The sequence below is a fragment of the Cucumis sativus genome, chromosome 4 (assembly GCF_000004075.3).
Source record: "Cucumis sativus cultivar 9930 chromosome 4, Cucumber_9930_V3, whole genome shotgun sequence".
NCBI classification, from domain to species: Eukaryota; Viridiplantae; Streptophyta; class Magnoliopsida; order Cucurbitales; family Cucurbitaceae; genus Cucumis; species Cucumis sativus.
Window position 1 is genome coordinate 19,612,643 of NC_026658.2, and position 22,449 is coordinate 19,635,091.

The 22,449-nt window shown below is 36.8% G+C and overlaps 1 protein-coding gene across 4 annotated transcripts in view; it reads right to left on the reverse strand.

Annotated features, from left to right (window-relative positions):
* The window catches only part of LOC101222649 (DNA polymerase I), a 53,702-nt gene that overhangs the window by 3,072 nt on the left and 28,181 nt on the right, over positions 1-22,449 (reverse strand). For 3 of the 4 annotated variants that reach the window (XM_031884068.1, XM_011655563.2, XM_004144297.3), the window contains 2 exons: positions 18,509-18,559; positions 7,234-7,292 (listed from right to left, as the gene is read on the reverse strand). In XM_031884068.1, coding sequence (XP_031739928.1) covers positions 7,234-7,292; positions 18,509-18,559 — 110 coding nt within the window. Of the gene's footprint in view, positions 1-7,233; positions 7,293-10,088; positions 11,064-18,508; positions 18,560-22,449 lie in introns of those variants that run through there. The other variant, XM_031884069.1, reaches the window with a different exon arrangement.

Sequence of the window (22,449 nt, forward strand, 5' to 3'; positions counted from 1 at the left end):
TCTCACACTGTCCCACAATTCCTTGGCTGTAAAGTAGCACATGTAATTAGAGATGATGTCTTAAACCATGTAGTTTTCAGCATCCCATGCAGCAAGCAAATAGTCGTCTGGCCTTGGGGCAGTTTTCTCTCCAGTAATGTAGCCAATTTTTCCTTGTCCACAAATATACAGTCTAACACTTTGTGACCAACGAAGAAAATTGTCTCCATTAAGTCGAATAATGGTTAATTGGATAGTGGGGCTATTGAAATGGATACGATTGTCGACTTTAGATATAGGTAACTTAGTATCTGACATGACAAAAGCAACCAAGATTAAAAAACGGAGAGAAAAGATTAGAACATGTAAACCGAACTCCTAACTGGCAGCTGGCAATGGCGAAGGACAGCGGAATCCACAGTGAACAATACAGAATGCAACCGGTGAGGAAAGTAAAAAAAACTAATTTACAGCCAAAAAACACAAGAAAACGAGGCTGCCGGTGGCATCCGGTGAGTGGTGTTCAGTAGTGGCGATCCATCAACTGGCAGCAACAACCCTCAAGGCAGTGGAGCACGTGGGCGGCAGCAGCGGTAGACTGAAAGAGTTTGAGGGTTTTCTAGGTTTCCAAAAACTTCAGGGTTTTTTTTTTTTTGTTTAGGTTTTCAAGAACCTTCTCTAATACCATGCCAAATAGTGTAATTTTCTATATATTTCACAAAGAGAGAAGGGTTTTGTTAAATAGAAGAACAATTCATTACAATTAAGAAAAGAATAAATTTGGCAAATATAATACAAATACAATAAAGAGTAATTTACATAAATGTAACAAAAATCTAAAATATTTACGACCCGTCGGACAAAATAAGAAAGGCCCCTAACGTGTGATCACTTTTTCATAAATTCCATATATACTCTTACGATTTATTAACTCGGGTCATCTTGGTGCAATTAAGGCTCGAGATCGAATAAAAGCAGAAGTCTTTCACACAGGGCATCTCGGAGCAATGTATGCCCGAGATCGAATAACTAAAAGTTTGTCTTTCATTCCGAAGAATCTCGAGGCAATGTATGCCCGAGATCGAATAAGATAAAGACAGAATTCTTTCATCCCAAGCGATCTCGGTGCAATTAAGGTCTGAGATCAAATAACTAAAAGCATAAGTCTTTCATCTTGGGGCATCTTGAGGCAACGTATGTCTGAGATTGAATAAAATAAAGGAAAAAAATTTATTCCGAGCCATCTCGGTGCCACTAAGGCCTAAGATACAATAACTAAAGAAAGAATTCTTTCATTCTGGGGCATGGTATGTCTAAGACTGTGTATCAAAATCTACACAATCGTGTACCGCGGACATGTGGCCGATTTATCGTGTATTGACGGGGGTGATTTTGGTATTTTACATTGTGGGTTTATGGGCTTTTTCTGTTTTCAAAATTGTTCTATATAGTGTAAATATTTTGTCAGTTATATTTTTTAGAAAACCTCTACAATAGAATATAAATACAAAAAAGAAAATAACCAACACAAAGCATATTGAGGTCAATAAACATGCGATTTGACAAGTCAATTGACAAGCTAACAATGGAAAAATATTTTACACCAGCTTAAGGAGAGTGTTTATTTATGCTTGTCAATAAATGTTTATTTATGCTTTAATACTTTTGTTTTTATATTAGTTTTTTTTTAAACAGAGAAAACTTCTTTATTAGTGAGAACTCTAAGTACAAGAGAATTATACAAAAAGAGCAATAAAGAAGAAATAGAAAGGGGACATCTCAACTAGGTTGACACTCCATAGCACCAATCATCATATCCAGAAAAAGTAAATATCAAAGCAAAACAAAACAGACAAAGGAGCAACCTAAAAACAAACAGCTTATTACAAGGGTCCAGAAAAAAAACAGAAAATTCAGAAAAAAAACCCCAAAAAAACAATTACAATCTCAAAATAAAATTAAACAAGGTCAAGACTTCATTTTATGCATTGGGATTTTCTTCTATTTGAGATAGACCATTGTAATATTGGAAAGTAAGAAGAATTATTTAATAGAATTCCAATTTTAATTTGATTTCTTTTTTAGCAGGGAAGGATAATTTGTTTAGGACCAGATAGAAAAAGATATTTTCATAATCTTAGGAGTTAGGAGTGAACGATTGTTTCTGGCACTTCAAATAAAATTCAGATATTAAGGGTGAAATAAGGAGCTTAGTATCAGGTAGCTTCCATAAACCAATCTAATTACACATAAACTAGAAAAAAAATATGAAAAGATGCATGTATATATTTTATGTATATATACATATAAAACTAACTTCAAACATAACTGATATTACTTAGGCCCTGTTTGATTATTATTTTGTTTCAGATTTGTCTTATTTTCTAGTCCTGAAATTGCTTCTCAATCTTAATCCTAGTCGAATATATATACAATCGGCAAACAGAATTTGTTTATAAGTCTGACTTCAATTCAAATCACTCTAAAGAGCCATTTGTGGAGAAGGGTGAATATTCTGTTTTGGACTTTGATGGTGGGAAATTTGAATGTATCCTCAGTTATGCAACATAAATTGCCTAACAGCTGCATCTCTCCCTCCATTTGCCCGTTTTGTTTACAGAATAAAGAAGACCCACCACACTTATTCATTTTATATTCGGCTACGTGTTGGGAATACCTGTTTAAAAAGTTTAATCTCTCTTGAGTTTTTGGAGCAGATTTTAAAGGCAATGTGAAGGCCTTATTAAGAGGATCCAATTTGCATAAAGAAGCCACACTACATTGGGAAAATGTGGTGAAAGCTATCTCGGCAGAAATTTGGTTTGAAAGGAACCAAATAGAAACCAAATTTGGCCGGAGTTGTCTCTTCTTTCAGACCTCTGTACAGGAGCTTGGTGTTTGGGAGGGGATTTCAACATTACTCGAAGGTACAAGAGAGATTTCCAGTAGGAAGATTAACAAGGGGAATGAGAAAATTTAATAAATTCATTAGAGAGTCAAAATTGCTAGAAATTCCGCTGTCCAATGGTAAATTCTCATGGTCAAGAGAAGGAAGGTCAGTTTCACGTTCTCTGCTGGATAGGTTCCTAGTAACTGATGATTGGGACGAATCCTTTGCTGATACCAGAGCCTCTCGAAAGGAAAGACTTGCTTCAGATCATTTCGCCATCTTATTAGAAGCTGGTGCTTTTGAATGGGGCCCCTCTCCATTTTGCTTTTGCAACAGCTGGCTGCTCGATAAGCAGTGCTGCCATATTATAAAAAATTCTTTGACCTCAGGAAATCATCAAGGGTGGGCTGGTTTTTTCATTTGTTCAAAACTTCAAAATTTAAAAAGCTCCTTGAAATCTTGGCTTGTGGACAGTGAAAGAGCCAGAAAAAACCAAGAAGAGTCTTTGCTCCAAGCTCTTGAAAATGAAGAAATTAAGGAAGAATCTCAGACCATGTCATCCTTAGACAATGTTCTGAAATTGTCTATTAAATCAGACCTCATAGCAATCTATAGAAGAGAGGAAAGAGATTTAATTCAAAAATGTAAGTTGAACTGGTTAAAATTGGAAGATGAAAATACTAGTTTCTTCCATCGTTTCCTTGCTGCAAAAAAAAGACGTAGCTTGATTTCAGAATTGATTGATGACCAAGGTACTCCTACAGTTTCATTTAATGGAATTGAAAGTCTCATCATTGAATTCTACAAGTCTCTCTATACAAAATCCCCTCAAGCTGGCTCTCTTCCTAATCCCCTTGAATGGTCAGTGGTTTCGGCAGAACAAAATACAAGGCTCACCTCAAGATTTAGTCTACCCGAAATAAAATCTGCACTTCAACTGCTGGGGAAAAATAAGGCCCCTGGACCAGATGGGTATACAGCTGAATTTCTAATCAGCTTTTGGGATCATTTCAAAGATAATTACCTTGCTCTCTTTAATGAGTTTTATGAGAATGGGAGGTTAAATGCATGTGTAAAAGAGAACTTCATTGGGTATACAGCTGAATTTCTAATCAGCTTTTGGGATCATTTCAAAGATAATTACCTTGCTCTCTTTAATGAGTTTTATGAGAATGGGAGGTTAAATGCATGTGTAAAAGAGAACTTCATTTATTTAATCAAGAAGAAAGAAGATGCAGTAAGGGTAAAAGACTTTAGACCAATAAGTCTTACAACAACAATTTATAAGCTGGTCAGAAAAGTTCTCGCTGAAAGATTAAAGAAAGTAATGCCGAGTATTATTACTCCATCACAAAGTGACTTTCTGGAAGGGCGCCAAATTTTGGACCCTATTTTAATTGCAAACGAAGCTGTGGAGGATTATAGAATCAGAAAAAAGAAAGGATGGATCATTAAATTAGACATTGAAAAGGCTTTCGACAGAGTGGATTGGGCACTTTTAGAAAAAGTAATGCGTAAGAAGAACTTTGCTGAAAAATGGATCTTATGGATAATGGGTGGTATCAAGAATCCTAAATATTCGGTCTTTTATCAATGGAAGGCCAAGAGGAAGAATTTCAGCTTCAAGGGGTCTTAGACAAGGAGATCCTCTTTCTCCCTTCCTTTTTCTTCTGGTTAGTGAAGTCTTGAGCAGTCTCTTCTCCAACCTTCATAAGAAAGAAATGTTTGAAGGCTTTGTAGTTGGAAAAGATAGGGTTCACATTCCTATCCTTCAATTTGCAGATGATGCACTCTTGTTTTGTAAATATGATGAGGAAATGATGGAAAACCTTAAAAAGACATTACTAGTCTTTGAATGGTGTTCAGGTCAAAAGATTAATTGGGAGAAATCAGCTATTTGTGGTTTAAATATTGAGGACAGCAAGGTTATTTCAACAGCAAACATATTAAACTGCAAGGTAGAAAGTCTCCCCTTCATTTATCTCGGTCTTCCTTTGGGAGGTTATCCAAAAAGTGCTCCATTTTGGCAGCCGATTCTTGATAAAATCCATGGAAAGCTAGATAAATGGAGAAGATACAATCTCTCTAGGGGTGGGAGGATTACACTATGAAAATCAGTTTTGTCCAGCCTCCCTACATAGTATATGTCTGTTTTCCTCATGCCAGAATCTGCTCTAAGGAAAGAATCATGAGAAAGTTTTTTTTGAGAAGGAAACAAGGGAGGAAGGCTAAACCACCTAGTAAAATGGGATGTTGTAATTAAATCCTACAGAGATGGAGGACTTAGTTTGGGCAAGTTGAAGCACAAGAATACGGCCCTATTGTCTAAGTGGGGTTAGCGTTTCTCAAAAGAACAAAACTCCCTTTGGTGTCAAGTGATAAGAAGCATCCATGAAAGTAGCACTTTCAACTGGCATTCAAATGGAAAAGAAACCGTGAGTCTAAGAAGCTCTTGGATTAGCATATCAAGGCAATGGCGCAAAATTGATTCTTTGGCTCTTTTCAAATTAGGTGATGGCAGCAGAATATTGTTTTGGAAGCACCCTTGGGTGGACATTATCACCTTGGAGTGCAAATTTCCAAGATTGGGTAGGATCGCACTCAACCCAAATGGGTCTATTTTAGATCATTGGGACTCGTCAACCAACTCTTGGTCCATCTATTTCAGAAGATTGCTTAATGATGAGGAAATATTAGATTTTCAGGCCTTGTTGAGTCAGATTTCTTCTTCATAACCAGCCTCTTTTCCAGATCAAAGGTTTTGGTCCCTTGAAAACTCAGGTTCCTTCTCGGTAAAATCACTGGTTAAGCATCTTTCGACATCTTCTCCTTTGGAAAGTTCTTTGTACAAAAGGCTTTGGAAATCTAATAGGCCAAGAAGGATAAATATATCCATATGGATTATGTTGTGCGGAAATTTAAACTGTGCCTCAGTACTTCAAAGAAAGCTTTCCTCCTATGCGCTCTCACCTCATGCCTGCCCCCTTTGTGTTAATAACATGGAAAACATCCAGCACCTTTTACTTGATTGTGTCTTTGCATCTAAATGTTGGTTCCGTCTTCTCCAAGCATTCAATTTTTGTTGGGTTTTTTATCATGTTTTTAAGAAAAATTTGCTTCAAATTCTTGCCGGACCAGACTTGAAGAAGAAGACAGCTGAACTATTGTGGGAAAACGCAGTAAAAGCACTTTTAGCTGAAATTTGGTTTGAAAGAAACCAAAGAGTATTCCATGATAAATCATCGACTTGGTTGGAACGCTACGACTCTGCTGTTTTGAATGCATCTTCATGGTGTTCATTGACTAAATATTTTCAGGATTACTCTTCGCAGGAGATTGTTCTAAATTGGCCAGCCTTTATAGCCTCCCCACCCTGAAGCTCTAGAGTATCTTGCCTTCTGAATCAGCCTTTTGCTCCAATCAGTTTTTGCTCAATCAAGGACTATTATTTTGTTTTGTATTCGGCTTGCTGCCTTGCTTATGTTTCTGTTTTGGATATTTTGTTTGGCTTTGTATTGTGGCCTTTTAAACTCTTATTTGGCCTTGTTTTATGGCCTTTGTTTGGCTCTTGTATTGCTTTTAGAAACATGGTATTTAGGTTTTGTTTTTTTGTTTCCACTTTTTGAATGTGATGAGGGCGCTAAGGGGATGTCAACCTAGTCGAGATGTCTGGGTGCGCCTGCTGATCCTCCCCTCCTATTGCTTTTGTATAACCCTCATGTACATTGAGCTTTGTCTCTCTATTTTAATAATAGTGAGACTCGTATCCTTCTAAAAAAAAGGAACCAGAAGTCTCTATTGATTTATCAATGGGCTGTTTTGATTGTTTTGATGTAGCACACAGAAATGCTTCTTCCTAGTGCACCCTTTCAAAACTTTTCGGAAGCTACACAATCCAAGATCTCAACTTAAATTGGAGAGGTTTTATCTTTCCACCTTAATTCTGTTGCTTGTAGTTTATTCGGTTGATTCCTTCTCTTCCCTTTATTATGGTTACTTCTCTTCGTACCAAACTCTTTACTAGTCATGAACTAGTAAAAGATTCATTATCATAGCTTAGTATTGAGTTTATTTTTCAATTTTTGCTTTTGTTCTTCTGGATATGATGAGATCGCTAAGGAATGTCAACTTAGTTGAGATGTCTAGATGTGACTATTGATCTCTATTTCTTGTTTAGCTCTTGTATAACCCTCGTGTACATAGAGCTACTGTCTCTTTTTATAGCTATTAATAAAGAAATCTGATTCCATTTAAAAAAATCCTTAAATGCATAAGTTTACCCCATATAATACACTGAAAATAATCCAAGTGTTTTCATAAATATTTTGGTTCAGAAGCCAGTAATTGTACTATGATAGACATACCTTCTTAATACGTTCATCTTCAACTTGATCAACATGTTGCAACAAATTTTCTAACGTGCCTGATTAGTGAGAATTTGTAAATAAGTACAGCAACCGATCACATTTCAGGCACCACAGGCAACAAAATAAAGGATAAAGATTAGACATGTAAAAGGAACAAAAAGATATAGTATCACAGCGTTTTCATTTTATATGGAATAATTCAGTCCTAACATTTACCTTCAACAGTCCCTTTTCCTTTTTCATTTTATTTTTTTAAAGATTTTTGTATTACTTTTGCAGAAAGTGTTTATTGTTCCAAATATCATTTTTCTTTTGGGCAAGGAAACACAATTTTCTATGAATAGAATGAGAAATTATAATCCAAGTATTTAACTTCCAAAAATTGTAAAATAGAAAAAACACAGTCCCAAACACAAAATACAAAATCTACTCCAAGCCATTGCAGGAACTGTTTTAAGTATTTTATTTTTTCAGTTAGAGGACTTCTCATCTATTTACCTCCCTTTCAATAAATTTCCCATGTATATCTTTTATTCCACCAAATCAAAAAAGAGAAAAAGAAAAAGGATATCTTGAACATAAGATTACAAGTTGAAACAACAAAATTTTTTGCTTCAGGACAACCAGCATGGACCTTCAATATTTGGTACCAAGGAAACTTGTAGGAAATATCAAACATTTCCGATGAGATCCATGGAGCTTCCTAAGTAGGTGGTCATGCCCCATAAATTGTGATAATTTTTTTCCTGACTTGTGACTTCTTGCCATTTGGCCTTCCTTTATTGAGGTATCAATCAAATTAATCTGGGAGGAATTTAAATGACTATTTAATGGCAATGTGACTTTTGGTTTCTCATTGGGCAAAGCAAAATTCGTGGCTGCAATTTTTTTTCTCATTTGTGAAATGAACTCTTCGTCTTCTTCAAACAACTTCCCTCCAAATTTGAATCTCTCTCAATTTTAATCCGGTAGGAGGAGGATTCCACTTGTTAGAGGAAAAATGTGTCCATTCTCATTCCTCGGTTCATTCCCGCAGTTCCAAGATGTTTCTAGAGGGCTAGATTTATTGGAAGTTACTTGCACTAAAATGCAAGCTCCAACCCGTTCCACTAAGTCATATTCTCTTTCCTCTCATCCTACGTAGTTTAAGTACTCTGAGTTTTCTTTGACCAACTCGAAGTTGAAAATTTTTTGAGGGTCACGGAGCAAAACCCCTATCTATCCCTTTAGAAAGAAGGGTGAGTCCTCTTTCGAATCTCCTTTCAGTGTTAGTAGTGAGGAAGTGGAGCATATTGATCAGTCAACCGAGCTTGAGAGGCAAAGACATATTGAGCCTTTAGAAACAGATCTTAATGGCCTATTCCAATGTGAGCAAGATCAGAAATTTGAAGAACTGCCCCCTGCTACTCACTTTTTTCCCAGTCTTGCAGAATACCAAATCATCTAAAGTCAATACTCGCCGATTGCAAACTTATTCTAGTTTAAATCTTCAGGCGTAACTGTAGTCCCTCCAGTTGTTGGACCAACTTCTGTCCTTCCTTGATTTCTCTTTGCATGGTGAGTAAGTAAAGTCTTGCTGTTTGTGGTAGCTTGCTTGATATTGGTTTTTGTGTTTGGTCTCGTTTTTTCTGGTTGCCAAAGGGGAGTATCTACTGGAGGTTTCTTTTGGAAACAGATACTGTTTGGTTCGAAAGATTTCTTCGTCCTTTGGATGTGGATGGCATTGACAAGACAAATTTGAGGCAGTCGGTTACTTCTCCTTGGTGTTTCTCATTCTCCTTTCATCTTGAAGATTCGGGGGTGCATACTTCTAGATTTTAATGGGCTCCTCTTGAGAGAGTTTTTAAGTTTTGTTTTGTATTTAGCTTTCTACTGATGTTTTGTCTTTGAGTGGCCTTGTTTAGTTCGTTATTTTTCTCTTTGAATTCGTGTCTTAGGTTGCCATCTTTTTTATGTTGCCTAAGTATAGGTTTGTTTTCATCTTAGACTGTATTCTCCCCTAGTTCTTTTTGCTCTTAGCATAATAATTTAATACTTTAAGCATTAGTCTCATTTATTATTATTAATAAAGAGGCATGTTTCCGTTTCAAGAAAAACATTGGTGAATAAACAGAGACCAAAATACAAATAAAGGAAAAATAAAAATATGGAAAATATTAAATAAGATCAAACCCAATAAACTCTAAGGAAGATTGAATCCTTGACCTCTATTTGAAACAACTTTGAAAAGATGCCAAACCTTGACCTCTATTTGATACAATTTTGAAAAGATGCCAACAGAAATTTAAATCAAATTGTGAACATATTTTATAATGCATCTTACATGTTCACGTTTATTTGAAATACGCAAGAGAAAACAAATTTTATACGCACTTATAACCTTAATAGGTTAATCTTAAATCACCAATTCACCCAAAAACTTAATCTTGTGGTTGAAGGCAAATTTATTATATATGACTAACTCTCCCCCTCACTTGTAGACTTAAAATATTCGAAAGGTTTAACAAGCGGATATCAATTTTAATTGGAGAGGAAACAACAAAACAGGGACTTGAACTTAGGACCTCCCTCGACCACCTGCTTTGATACCATCTTAAATCACCAATTCACCGAAAAGCTTAAGCTTGTGGTTGAAGGCAAATTTAATTATATATGACTTAGTTAGGACCTGTATCAGGAAGGAAAACTTATCTCCTGACTTACGATTGTTTTTCTAGAAAAAAAACATTCTCCTAATTTATAAGATTTATTATTTCTTTGAATCGAATAGGCAGCTGGAGAAGACAAACATCCACCGTTACCTTTATTTCCAATAATCATAAAATTCATGACGTGAATCTTGCACTCAAGAATACTGAAAAATTCTTTATCTTTTTATTACTTTGTAATGAAGGTCTTAAAGACCTATTCATACAAGAGGTTGGTTGGTTATAACTAACCAACAGAAAAATAAAACTGTTCACAATTAATTAACAGAAAGCTAAACTATCTTAACTAATAATCAGCTAAAGGACTTAAGCAGAGGTTAAACTAACTGCTTGAAACTAATCAATTTGTTATAACTTCCTACATCAACTCCACCAAACCAACAGAAACAAACTCAACCCTGAGTTTGATTTGGAAAACTAAAACTGATCTGGGGGTGGTGAGGATAGATGTCAGCAACATTGAAGCCTGAAGGTTGAACTGATCTTCATGTTTGGAGGAAGATCTATCTTGTAGGCATTCTGTCCCAACTTTGCTAGAATAGGAAAAGGGCCAATCTTTTTGTTAGTTAATTTTGAATGTTGTCCAGAAGGTAGGCGTTGCTTCTTTAGATGGATTATTACAAGGTCTCCGACTTCAGTAGTGTTTGGTCTTCGGTGTATATCCGCTTTAAGTTTGTAGGAAGATTGGAAGCTTCTAAGCGTTGGTGGACTTCTTCATGGGTTTTTTGGATTCCGTCAGCCATAAGTGTTCCTTCAGCACTAAGATCAATAGGAACAGGCAAGTTTGCAAGATCAAGAGTGAGGCGGGGTACTTGCGTGTAGACAATTTCAAAAGGGGATTTTCCTGTGGATCGATTGGTCATGTTATTGAAGGCAAATTCTGCTTGAGTGAGCTTGAGATCCCATTGGTGGGATTTGTCTCCACTTAGGCAGCGAAGGAGGTTGTCAAGTGTTCAGTTGGTCACTCCTGTTTGACCGTCCATTTAGGGATGGCTAGTAGAGCTGAAAAGCAGGTTGGTGCTGAATCGTTTCCATAAGGAGCGCCAAAAATAGCTCATGAATTTGACATTCCTATCCGAGACAATGCTTTTAGGTATGCCATGTAATCGAACAATTTCCCTAAAGAAAAGATTAGCAACATTCAAAGCACCATTAGTCTTTTTACAAGCTAAAAAATGTGTCATTTTGCTAAATCGGTCAACAACTACTAAGATAGAGTCATAACTATTAAACCACCAATTCACCCAAAAGTTTAAGCTGGTGGTTGAAGGAAATTTTAATTATATATCACTAACACTCCCCCTCACTTGTGGGTTTGAAATATTTAAAAGGCCAAACAAGTGGAAATCGATTTTAATTGGGGAGGAAACGACAATGCAAGGGCTTGAACACAGGACCTCCCTGGACCACCTGCTTTGATACCATATTAAACCACCAATTCATCTAAAAGCTTAAGTTGGTGGTTGAAGGAAAATTTAATTATATATCACCAACAATAACCACGTTGGGTTTTAGGTAAGCCAAGAACGGAGTCCATAGAAAGGTTTTCCCAAAGATTAGTTGAGATAGGGAGTGGACAATAAAGGCCTTGGTTTGAGCTAGATCCCTTAGAATTTTGGCAAATGAAGCATTTTTTAGCAAAGTTAACATCTTTCTTTAGTTGTGGCCAGTCAACTATGGCTTCTATTTTATGAGGATCTACACTAATGTCTTTAGAGCTGATAATAAAGCCTAGGCAGCATTATTGATGTTGGAAAAAGGAGCATTTTTTTATGTTGATATACAAGGTGTTTTCTTGTAAAATGGTAAATATAATAATCAAATGACGAACATGAGATACATGGTTTTTACTATAGACAAGAATATCGTCAAAGTAAACAACAAATTTATTAAAAAAGTTAATGGTATTTGATTCATGAGGCGCATGAAGATACCAGGGACATTGGATAGACTAAATGGCATGACTAACCATTTGGAAAGGCCCTTATTGGTTTTAAATGTTGTTTTTCCATTCACCCCAGGCCGAATTTGAACTTGATGGTAGCCACTTCTAAGATATATTTTGGTAAATATCGAAGCTCCTCCTTGTTGATCTAGAAGCTCAGGTAGTCTAGGGATTAGAAAACGATATTTGATGGTAATTTTATTAATGGCTCGACTGTTGACACAAAGTCTCCAAGAACCATTTTTTATGGGTTCAAATAAGGTTGGAACTGCACATGGACTAATGCGCTAGGTTGAATGTGTTGATTTTATGGAATAAATCTATATTTCATTCATTATTTAGTAGAGATACAAGCCTATATATAACCATAGAGAAATACACTTAAAGAAATAATATCAAATAATATCTCCAGAATAATATCACCTAAGAATAATCTAATTATATTAATACCCTCCCTCAAACTCAAGGTTGAAATCACAAACTTGAGTTTGCTAAGAACTAAGAAAAGAAACAATATATCTAGAATAGAATAAAAAACCTGAAGAACAAACACACAAAGAACTTCTAGGCTAAAACAAACCCACGAAGAGCGAAACGAAGAACTTCTGGGATAGAAACATAGATCCTCGTACAGAGATTTATAACAGAACCTAGGAAGAACGAAACAAGATCTCTGTGGGCAAAATGAAAGAGCAAAACTGAAGCAAAGTAGAATCAAATCACGATGAAAATGTGGTTTGAATTGGGCAGGAGCGTTTCGTCATCAGAATGGAAACGAACTAAACTAAAGCAAGTCAAAATCAAACTGAACAGGAAATCTGGGTGAACAGAACGAAAACTGAAGAGAGCTGAGAGGTTGAGTAGATAGAGAGCTTTACGGCGTTCTTCGCAAAAAGAGAAGATGTGTTTCATGACGGCGAGCTTCACGAATGGAGAGCGGACAAAGCCGAACCTGTGCGTCGTCGGCTGTGAGTGGAGCGGAGCGGTGGATCATGGATCTGAACAAAGATTCACCCTCTTCAGGATCGGGAGTCTTCAATCGAAAGAGATTGTCTGGTACGAGTAAAGGGCGGCGACGGCGGGTTGGTTTGATCTGGAACAGTATGATTCGAAGGCGAAAGATGAAATAAAACACAGATCTTGAAGTCGAAGACACGAACAGAGATGCACGAACAAATCGGTGCTTGCAATGTGCGCACAAGTAGATCTAAGTGAGGACGAATGGAGAGCGGATATAGGTCGAGAGTGCGACGAACTGTGTGGATGGAAGGAGCAGTGGTGGCGGCAGTCGTGGTGGAAGGAGTAGTGGCGGCGGCGGCAGAATCAGAGACGAGGATTTTGATCTAGGAGGCAGAGCGAATTACTTGGAGACATGATGTGTATTGATTACTGATGGGTATGGCTCTGCCTCCGTCGACGAATCAATGGAGGCAGACGAACGGGGATGTGACAGCTAGAATACAAGGAGACTAAAATCCTATAGCTCTGATACCATGTTGATTTTATGGAATAAATCTATATTTCATTCATTATTTAGTAGTGATACAAGCCTATATATAACCATAGAGAAATACACTTAAGGAAATAATATCAAATAATATCTCCAGAATAATATCACCTAAGAATAATCTAATTATATTAATAGAATGTGGCCTTTGTCTAAGAGGTTTTGTATTTCATTGTGGAGAGCTTTGTATCCATTAGGGCTCATTCTACAGTGGGGAAGGTTTGGTAAGGTCAATTTGATGTTGGATGTTTCGAAGTGGAGGTAAGGCAGTAGGTTCATCTAGAAAGGGCTAGAAAATTTTGTAGAATTTGGAAAACTTGGGGGTGTAGGTCTTGGTTGGGATGTGAAGTGGAAAAATTTTCTTTGGTGATAAAGGCTATTAAGTAAGGAGTTTTAGGAAGAATCAAATATTTACCTTTGCATCAAAGAAAAAGAGGTTTAGACGAGGACGTGTACCTTTTGTGAAGAAATGGAAGAGCCGAGGGAAAGAAGAACAACATTTTTGCAATCCAAGTAAATTTACAAGTGTTTTCACGGCCATTATGTGTAACATTGTTGTAATATTTCCAAGGGAGGCCGAGAAGTAAGAGACAAACATCCATTTCTAGGACATCACAAACAAGTTGATCTTCATAGAGATTACCAATGGAGAGAGGAATAGTGCAAATTTCTTTGATGGTAGTCTCTCCTTTCTTTGTTATCCAATTAGCTTTGAAGGCATTGGGGTGTGGGTCTGCTATGAGTTTGAGGGCCGTAATCAATTTCTTGGACGCAATATTATCCACACTGCCACTGTCTATAACCACTTGACAAAGATTTTCAGTCTTTGGTGTGATAAGGACATGTCGAAGCACACAAGAAAGTTGGTCGCCTTCATCTGGTTCCAAAAATTCAGGTTCATCTCGATAAGTGTTGTCAACAGATTCCTCCTCATTGTTGGTTTCTTGAAGACCAATGGTTTGTGTTGAGGGCATTCATTAGAAAGGTGTCCTTGCTATCCACAACAGTAGCATTTGCCAATTGTAGTCCTTTGGTATGGATTAGTAGTTCTCTTGGGTGGGTTGTATTATTCGTTTTAGGAAGGGTTGGGTTTTTTGTATTTTCGGCTGTCTTGGATTGATGAAGATCAGGGTAGTTTAATGGGCTTGCAAAGAATTATATATCGGATTCTTTCGAAAAGATTGTGGTTGGCAGTCCCAAGGCTGTTTTCTTTAGTAGGTTTTTATACTTTTTGGGGCAATAGTTTCTTCTATGGCAGTTGCTAAAGAAATTGTATTAGAACGGTAGGCTACAGGGTGTAAATTGACCACTTCTTCGATATCATCTCGAAGGCCTAGAACAAATCTTGAAACTAGTCGATGTTCGGATTGCGGTAGGTTGTTTCGGGCACTTAAACGATGGAATTCTCCTGTATAATCAAAGATGGAACGGTCCCCTTGCTTACAAAGTTGATATTGGTTGTAGAGTCGTCATTGATAGTTGATGAGACCATTTCTTTATTAATTTCAAGAGTTTAGGCCAAGAACATATGGGAGTCTTGCCACAGTATCGTCGATTAGTCTCAAGTTGGTCCCACCAAGCTGAAGCACCTCTTTAAAATTTGAAGTCCACTAACTTAACCTTCTTATCCTCTAGAATGTTTGCATATTCAAAATAATTTCTACCTTTGAAGCCCAATCTAGAAATTCTTCTTCATCCATCAGGCCATCAAAACTGGGTAGGTCAATCTTCATTTTATATTCAATGTTTGCATGTTGAGTGTTGTGTCTTCTTCGATTAAAACCCCTTTGACCTTGCATTTAAACCGCTAGAATACGAAAAGATGCTTTTAAAGAAGAGAGAAAAACAGGTAGATGACAGCTGTGATATTAATTTAGTGGGTCCCATACATCCTCCAATGTCTCCTAATTTTGAAAATATAGCAAGCGAAAAGCCAAAAAAAGGAGAGCAAAGGTCACCCAACTCTAAAAATAATAATAAAAACAAAGTTGTATCTTTCCTTTTGATAACCGTGTCGCCAGGATAGAATTTGTATATCCAATCCCTAACAGCCTCTCTCCTCTCCGTTCATCAAAAGTTGACACTCTTGCTTCTTCTCCAATTATTGTGTCACCAAGCAAGTCAGTCTTCAAAGAAAAAAGATCTACTACCTTGCCAGCTCGTTTTAATAAAGCTAAAAAGAACTCTTGCCCCCCAAAGTTCTTCTTGAAGCATTTTATATGGAAAAGGACTTCCACCAACAATGTTTGGACTGCTCTTTTCAATTCGGAGTATTTTGAAGTTCGTTCACTCAAGGCTCAAGAGAAGCATGCCCAAGGTCATCAATCTCATCAATCTCTCAAGCCTTCATTCACTAATGTAAATCCGGATCTTTTGGAAGTTTTCAGCTCTCTAATCCAAGCTACTGGTTGCAATACTAGGCGAGGTACATTGAACTCTCATCAAGAGTGCGAGTAAACTCCAAGCAAGATATAATATAGGATTGCTAATCCAAAGGAAGCTAGCAGTCTTGATGTTGAAGAAGCTCCTCACTCAAATGTTGAATGAGTCCCAAGTGTAGGTAGTGAGGAATTAGAAGAGATTAATACAGGGAAGAGGTTGAAGATTCTGAGATATTGGATAAAATAGTCAGCGATGTCTGTGAGTTGTTTGCATAGGAATGTTTAGAAGAAGAACCTTCTCTCCAAAAATCCAGAGAAGAAATCCCAAAGCACTTGCATGACATCATCGAAGCTTGTGGTATATCTTTCATTTGAGTTTTTTAAACTTTTTCTCCAGCATTGTTAGTCTTAGATGTGATAGTGCATTGAAAGTCCTTTTGGAATTCAAGGGAGCTAGAACTTAAAAAAAAATGGAAGTTAGGAAGCAGAAAAAGAAGATTACCCCGGTTTTGGTTTTGCTGCAAGAATCAAAACGTAAAGTTTTGTTCCAAATTCTTCAATTCCTTGTGGAGATCTCTTGTTCTTTTGATGCTTATGAACCATTTGTAAAAAGATTTCTGGATCACATTTGAATATGGTATGGGCTGTATTATCATAGAGAAATGGTGTATTTGACTGGAACTTATTTCTTTAACAAAGTTCATTTTGGAGCCTTGATGTTTTGGATGTAATTAAGTTTGGCAAGACGATTTCCAGCAGTCTGTAAGACTTGCAGAAGAAGAAGATGTTTAGTTGTTTAACAGAAAGTAGTTTGTTGGAACTTTTGTTTCAAGAAATCTTGAAGGTAAAAGAAGTGAGTAAATTTCAGGTTCTTTTGGGGCTTTAGTCATACCAGAAAGAACGGGTTATAATTGATCAAAGTTAGTGGCCATTGGCTCCTGTTGGAAATTTTTTAAGTTATTTCCTTCCTCTGAATAAAAAGCTGTGAAAACTCTATGGGATTACAGAAGTGTACTTCTCATCGTTAATCTATTAATCTATGTTGGAGAATGGTTTTTGGACACTGTTTGTCTCCTTCAATATGCAATTAGGCTCTATCTCTAGTGACTTTTTACAGCACCTGGTTTTGATTACTTTTTCTCAACTGGTTGACATTGTTGTTAGAATTGTGCTTGGGAAGATTCTAGAGGTTTTTTTTCAGAGCAAGCTTCTTAGCATAAGACCCTGACGGAGTCATCACATTTCAGCCTCCTCGTGGTGTTCCTTCTCCAAGGATCTCGAGTTTGTCTCAGTGCGAGTTTTAAGCCTATTCGCACCTTTTCTTTAGAAGGATGTTTAGTCTGTTTTAGTCTTTTATTCTTTGTATTTGTATTTCTTTGTTCTTCTTTTGTTTTTGTTTTGTCTTTGGACATTACTCCTTTGTTTTGGTTTTTAGCTTGGTTGGATATGATGAGGGTGCTTTGGGGTGTCAACCTAGTTGAAATGCTCAGGTGCACGTCTTGATCCATGTTTACATGCTCATTTGTATAATTCTCTTGTTTTATGAGCTTTTGTCTCATTATTATTTTATTAATATTACTAAAGAAACCGTCTCCGTTTCAAAAAGAAAAAACCCCTTTGACCTTGGGCAGGATGGTAATAGTTGTCACCCTCAATGGAAAAATCAGACTCCAGCATTGAAACCTTACTTGTGGTAATCTTCAGGTTTGAATCTTGCTTGATATAAGTTTCTTGGATTGTGTTCTTTTTTCATTTGGAATTCTGGATAAGGATTTCGGGTGATCTTGGTTTTTCCTAGGTTTCTTGCAAAGTCTGTGCCTTCATTTAGAGGAAAATTGATGTTGGCAGCCATGTCATCTCCAGAATCTTGCTTCTCTAGTATTTGTTTTCTTTGAATGAGGGCTAATTTGGCAGGTTCTTTGTGGGTTTCAAAAGTTATGGTTAGGTTCTGCAAAATCTCCCCTAACATTGAATGGATTTCTCCTAATTCCCCTTGAATTTCACCAACAGTTTTTTCGACATTGGTCAGCCTAGTTTCCATAGCTTTTGAAGAAGAGGAAGCTTCTGCATCCATGAAAAAAAAATTGATCCGAAAAGAGTGTGGATCGTTGCTCTGATACCAATTGATGTGAATCTTGCAGGTCTTAAAGACCTATTTAAGGTTGGTTGGTTATAACTAACCAACAGAAAAATAAAATTGTTCACAATTAATTAACAAAAAGTAAGACTATCTTAACAACCTAATAATCATCTCAAGGTTGGTTGAAAATTAAGGACTTGAGGTTAAACAATCTGCTTGAAACTAATAAATTTGTTATAACTTCCTACATCAATACATTTGGGTTTTTTGTGAATTTTCTGTTCATTGTTTACAGTTTTTTCTGGACCCTTGTAATAGACTGATTGTTATTACGTTTGCTCCTCTGTTGGTTTTGTATTGCTTTGATGTTTACTTTCTCGAGATATGATGATTGGCGCTATGGCAGTGTCAACCTAGTTGAGATGTCTGGGTGCGCCTCCCGATCCTTTAGGTTTCTTTTTTCTATTCCTTCTTTAATTCTCTCTTTGTATAAATTTATTGTAGTTAGAGTTTGTTTAATAAAGGAGGTTTTGTATCCATTTCAAAAAAAAAAAAATCCTACTTCAATGCAGAAGATGGGCAAACATGTGATTGAATAAATTGTAGTCCATAATTCTATAGGGAAGCCATTGGCCTCTTAAACGTACTTACCAAATCTAGTGATAAGTTGCACAGCATTGACATTTCCAATTCCATCGACTCCTGCATTTAGAGTTATGAGAACATCAAGCACAATCAAGTCAATAAACAGTTACAAATCAATAACGATAGAAATACAGTCTACTGCTATATTTTCAGTCTTCAGTTACTTGGGAAACTTCACCTAATCCTGACTAGCACGAGGTCATAAACTTAGCACCTGATTTTTTTTTTAAACGGAAACGAGCCTCTTCATTAAAAAAAATGATACAAGAATAATACTCAAAGTGCAATAGAATTATATAAAGAACAAAAAGAACTAAGGATCAGTAGGCGCATGTGGACATCTCATCTAGGTTGACACCCCTTAGTGCCCACATCATTTCCGAACAAACGAATAATGACTAAATCCCATCTCAAGCTAAAAAATAGCTAGTGCATAAGGATGCATCATAAGACCAAAACAAAACAAGTAGTACAGCACCCTTTACTAATTGAGAACCAAAATAAAAAAAAAGACTGAAAACCTTGATCAAGAACCATGAAGTTGCTATGGTTAACTTTGAAAACCTTTGGATTATATCAAAATTATTTGCTTCAAATGATTGAAGACTGATCTGTAGGAGGCAGGAAGAATTTTTCCAAACGAAAATTGTAATAAATCCTTTATTTGATGAGAATGCCCACGTTAGTATTGAGCAAGGATCAATCGTAGACTTTATCCGTGAGGAAGGAAAATGGCAGGTTTGGGGGAATTTCCACCTCAAATTCAAAATATGGGACGACATCATACACAATCGACCACTTGTTCTAAAAGGCTATGATGGTTAGCTTAAAATCAAAAACCTTCCACTGAATAATTGGTGTAGAAGTACTTTTGAGGTTATTGGAGATCACTTTGGAGGTCTTATTGACATAGCCACTGAAACTCTGAATTTAAAAAATTGTAGTGAAGCCCGGATTTGACTAACCTCATCACTCAAATTCATGTGCAACCCTTCGAAGAAGTCACACCAATTCAACCTCCAAGAAACCGAGCAACGAAAAATCAAGAACATCCAAGAAACCAAGCTATTCACGTCCACAACAATCAACTCTATGGGCACAACCTACCAGACTACATGATGGATGATTCTGACCCTTCCGAAGAAAACAATCTGCTGAGTGTTCATCCCGCAAAGAAGACTCGGTTTTTTTATCATACATTCAAGAAGATCAAGAAATAAGAATGAAGGTGGATCTTCCTACTTTCAACAGCCGAATGGACGTGGAAAAATTTCTTGGTTGGATCACGAATGTAGAAACTTTTTTTAACTATGCTAATACCACATAACACAAGAAAGTCCAGTTGGTGGCCTTCAAGCTCCAAGGTGGCGCTAGTGCTTGGTGGGATCAACTACAAAATAACATGTGGCTATTTGGTAAACAACCTCTTAGATGCTGGCCAAAGATGCAAAGGCTCATGAAAATACGATTTCTGTCAATCAACTACCAACAACTACTCTACAATCCATATCAACAATGTCACCAAGGCTCTTGAAATATCATGGACCACACAGAAGTGTTCTATAGACTAGGCGCTCGCAACAATCTTCCTAACACTAAACACCAACAAATTTCTATATTTGTTCACGGTTTGCATGATGAAATTAATGACAAGTTATATCCACTTACTTTTCTTTCAGATGCTATTTCTTTGGCGTCCAAGATTGAAGAGAGTGACGGGATCAAGAAAACCAAGACTTACCAAAGAAAGAACAATTGGGATAAACAGCAACAAAGAACTAATCCCACTGACTCGATAGAAATTTTCAACAAGGAAGCTCATGCACACCTTCACGGCCCATCAAGAAGGATGACATTCCACCCAAAATTCCAACCAAAAAACCAGGTGAAAACGCTAGAAAAAAGAAAGTTAACATCTATAATCGTCCTACTATGGGAAAACGTTTCAGGTGTGATCAACAAGGACATCTCTCCAACAAGTGCCTACAAAGAAGAGCTTTGACAATTGAAGAAGAGCAAGAAGATGATTTGGATGACAATAACTATAAAGTTTCAACACCGAATGAGGAAGATCAGCTGTCGTGTTGTTCAAAGAATCCTTCTCACTCCAACGGCTGATCCCATACCTCAAAGAAACTCTCTTTTCAGAACAAGATGCACAATTAATGGTAAAGTGTGTCAAGTTATAATTGATAGTGGTAGTAGTGAAAATTTAGTATCTAAAAAGCTCGTTACTACCTTAAACTTAAAAACTGAATCCCACCCAAACCCTTATAAGGTTAGTTGGATCAAAAAGGGGGAGAAGATACTGCTAGTGAGGTTTGCACTGTTTCTTTATCAATAGGGCAGCACTATAAAGACCAAATTATATGCAATGTTCTAGAAATGGATGCTTGCCATATTTTTTTAGGACGTCCTTGGCAGTATGACACAAATTATGTACATAGGGGTAGAGCTAATACCATTGAGTTTGATTGGATGAGTAGACGAGTAGTTCTTTTACTTATAGGCAGCTCTCTCGAAACAAAAATTAGCTCTAGTAAAGGCAAACAACTTTTCACAGTTCTCAAAAGTAAAGATTTCTTGCCATCAAATACCACATCTCTTTTAGCCTTTGTCATTAAAGAAACCAACATTACTTCCACATAAACGAACCTACCTATTCAGATTACTTACCTTCTAGCCGAATTCTAAAAAATCACGAAATCAACCAATTCTTTGCCACCCCTTAGGAATATACAACACACAATAGACTTAATGCCCAGTAACACATTACCTAATCTGCCACACTATAGAATGAACCCTAGGGAATACCAAATTCTACGTGAACAAATAGAAGAACTCCTTACAAAGGTCAAAGAAGCCCACTCTAGTGGCTTGGCAAGACATTTTGGTTGAGACAAAACCTTGACTGCAATTTTCATTAAAGTCTTTTGGCCACCAACTTAATAGGGATGTTACTAATTTCATTAAAAGATGTTCTATTTGCCAAACGCTAAAGGTAACTCTCAAAATACAGGGTTTGACACCTCTTCACCTATCCCTTCCACTATTTGGGAATATTTAGCTATGGACTTGAGTTAGACTTACCAGGAACACAAAGGGATCATTATTCGGTTTTTGTAATTGTAGACGGTTTTAGCAAAATGGCTCATTTTATCCCTTGCAAAAAAACTTCTGATGCTATGAATATTGTCAATCTGTTTTTTAGAGAAATTGTTATATTACACGAAATCCCTAAAACAATAGTGTCGGATCTCAAGTTCTTAAGTCATTTTTGGAGATCGTTATGGAAGAAATTTGAATCCAATTTACTGTTTAGTACCGCCAGCCACCCCCAAACTGACAGCCAAACAGAGGTTACTAACCGTATTCTTGGCAACCTCATTCAAAGTCTTAGCAGGGATAAGCCTAGACAATGGGACCTAGCATTGTCTCAAGCTGAGTTCGCCTTCAATCACATGGCAAATCAGTTGCTTCAAAACCATCCAACCCAAATAAATTTTTCTAGAGATCTTTTTCCCTCCACTGAAAATCATGATGATGAAGACAAAACATCCAAGAGCTAGAACTTTTAAGCCAACTGCATCAATTAGAAACCAGTTGCACGTTTGGTTAGTTGAAAACTCTAACCACGTGACAGTGAGCTTCAAATCTTTATTCTCTTCTTGTTGTTGTTGTGTAATAGTCTTCTTCTTGATCATCATTGCTTAAAGAATCTAAATCTTGGGATTCCTTGGAGTATTTCATGAATATTTGGTTGCCTTGGATTTTGTTGGACTTGTCTTTGAATTCTTGGAAGCCTTTCTTGAAGTACTTCTTGCTGAATTCTTCCATTTCTCATTGCACAGCCGACTCTCCTTCTTATAGTCTATTCTTGCTCCGTTTGGTTGGCCATTGTTTAGGTTTCGATGAGCTGCCACCACCACTTCCATACTTCTTGTGAG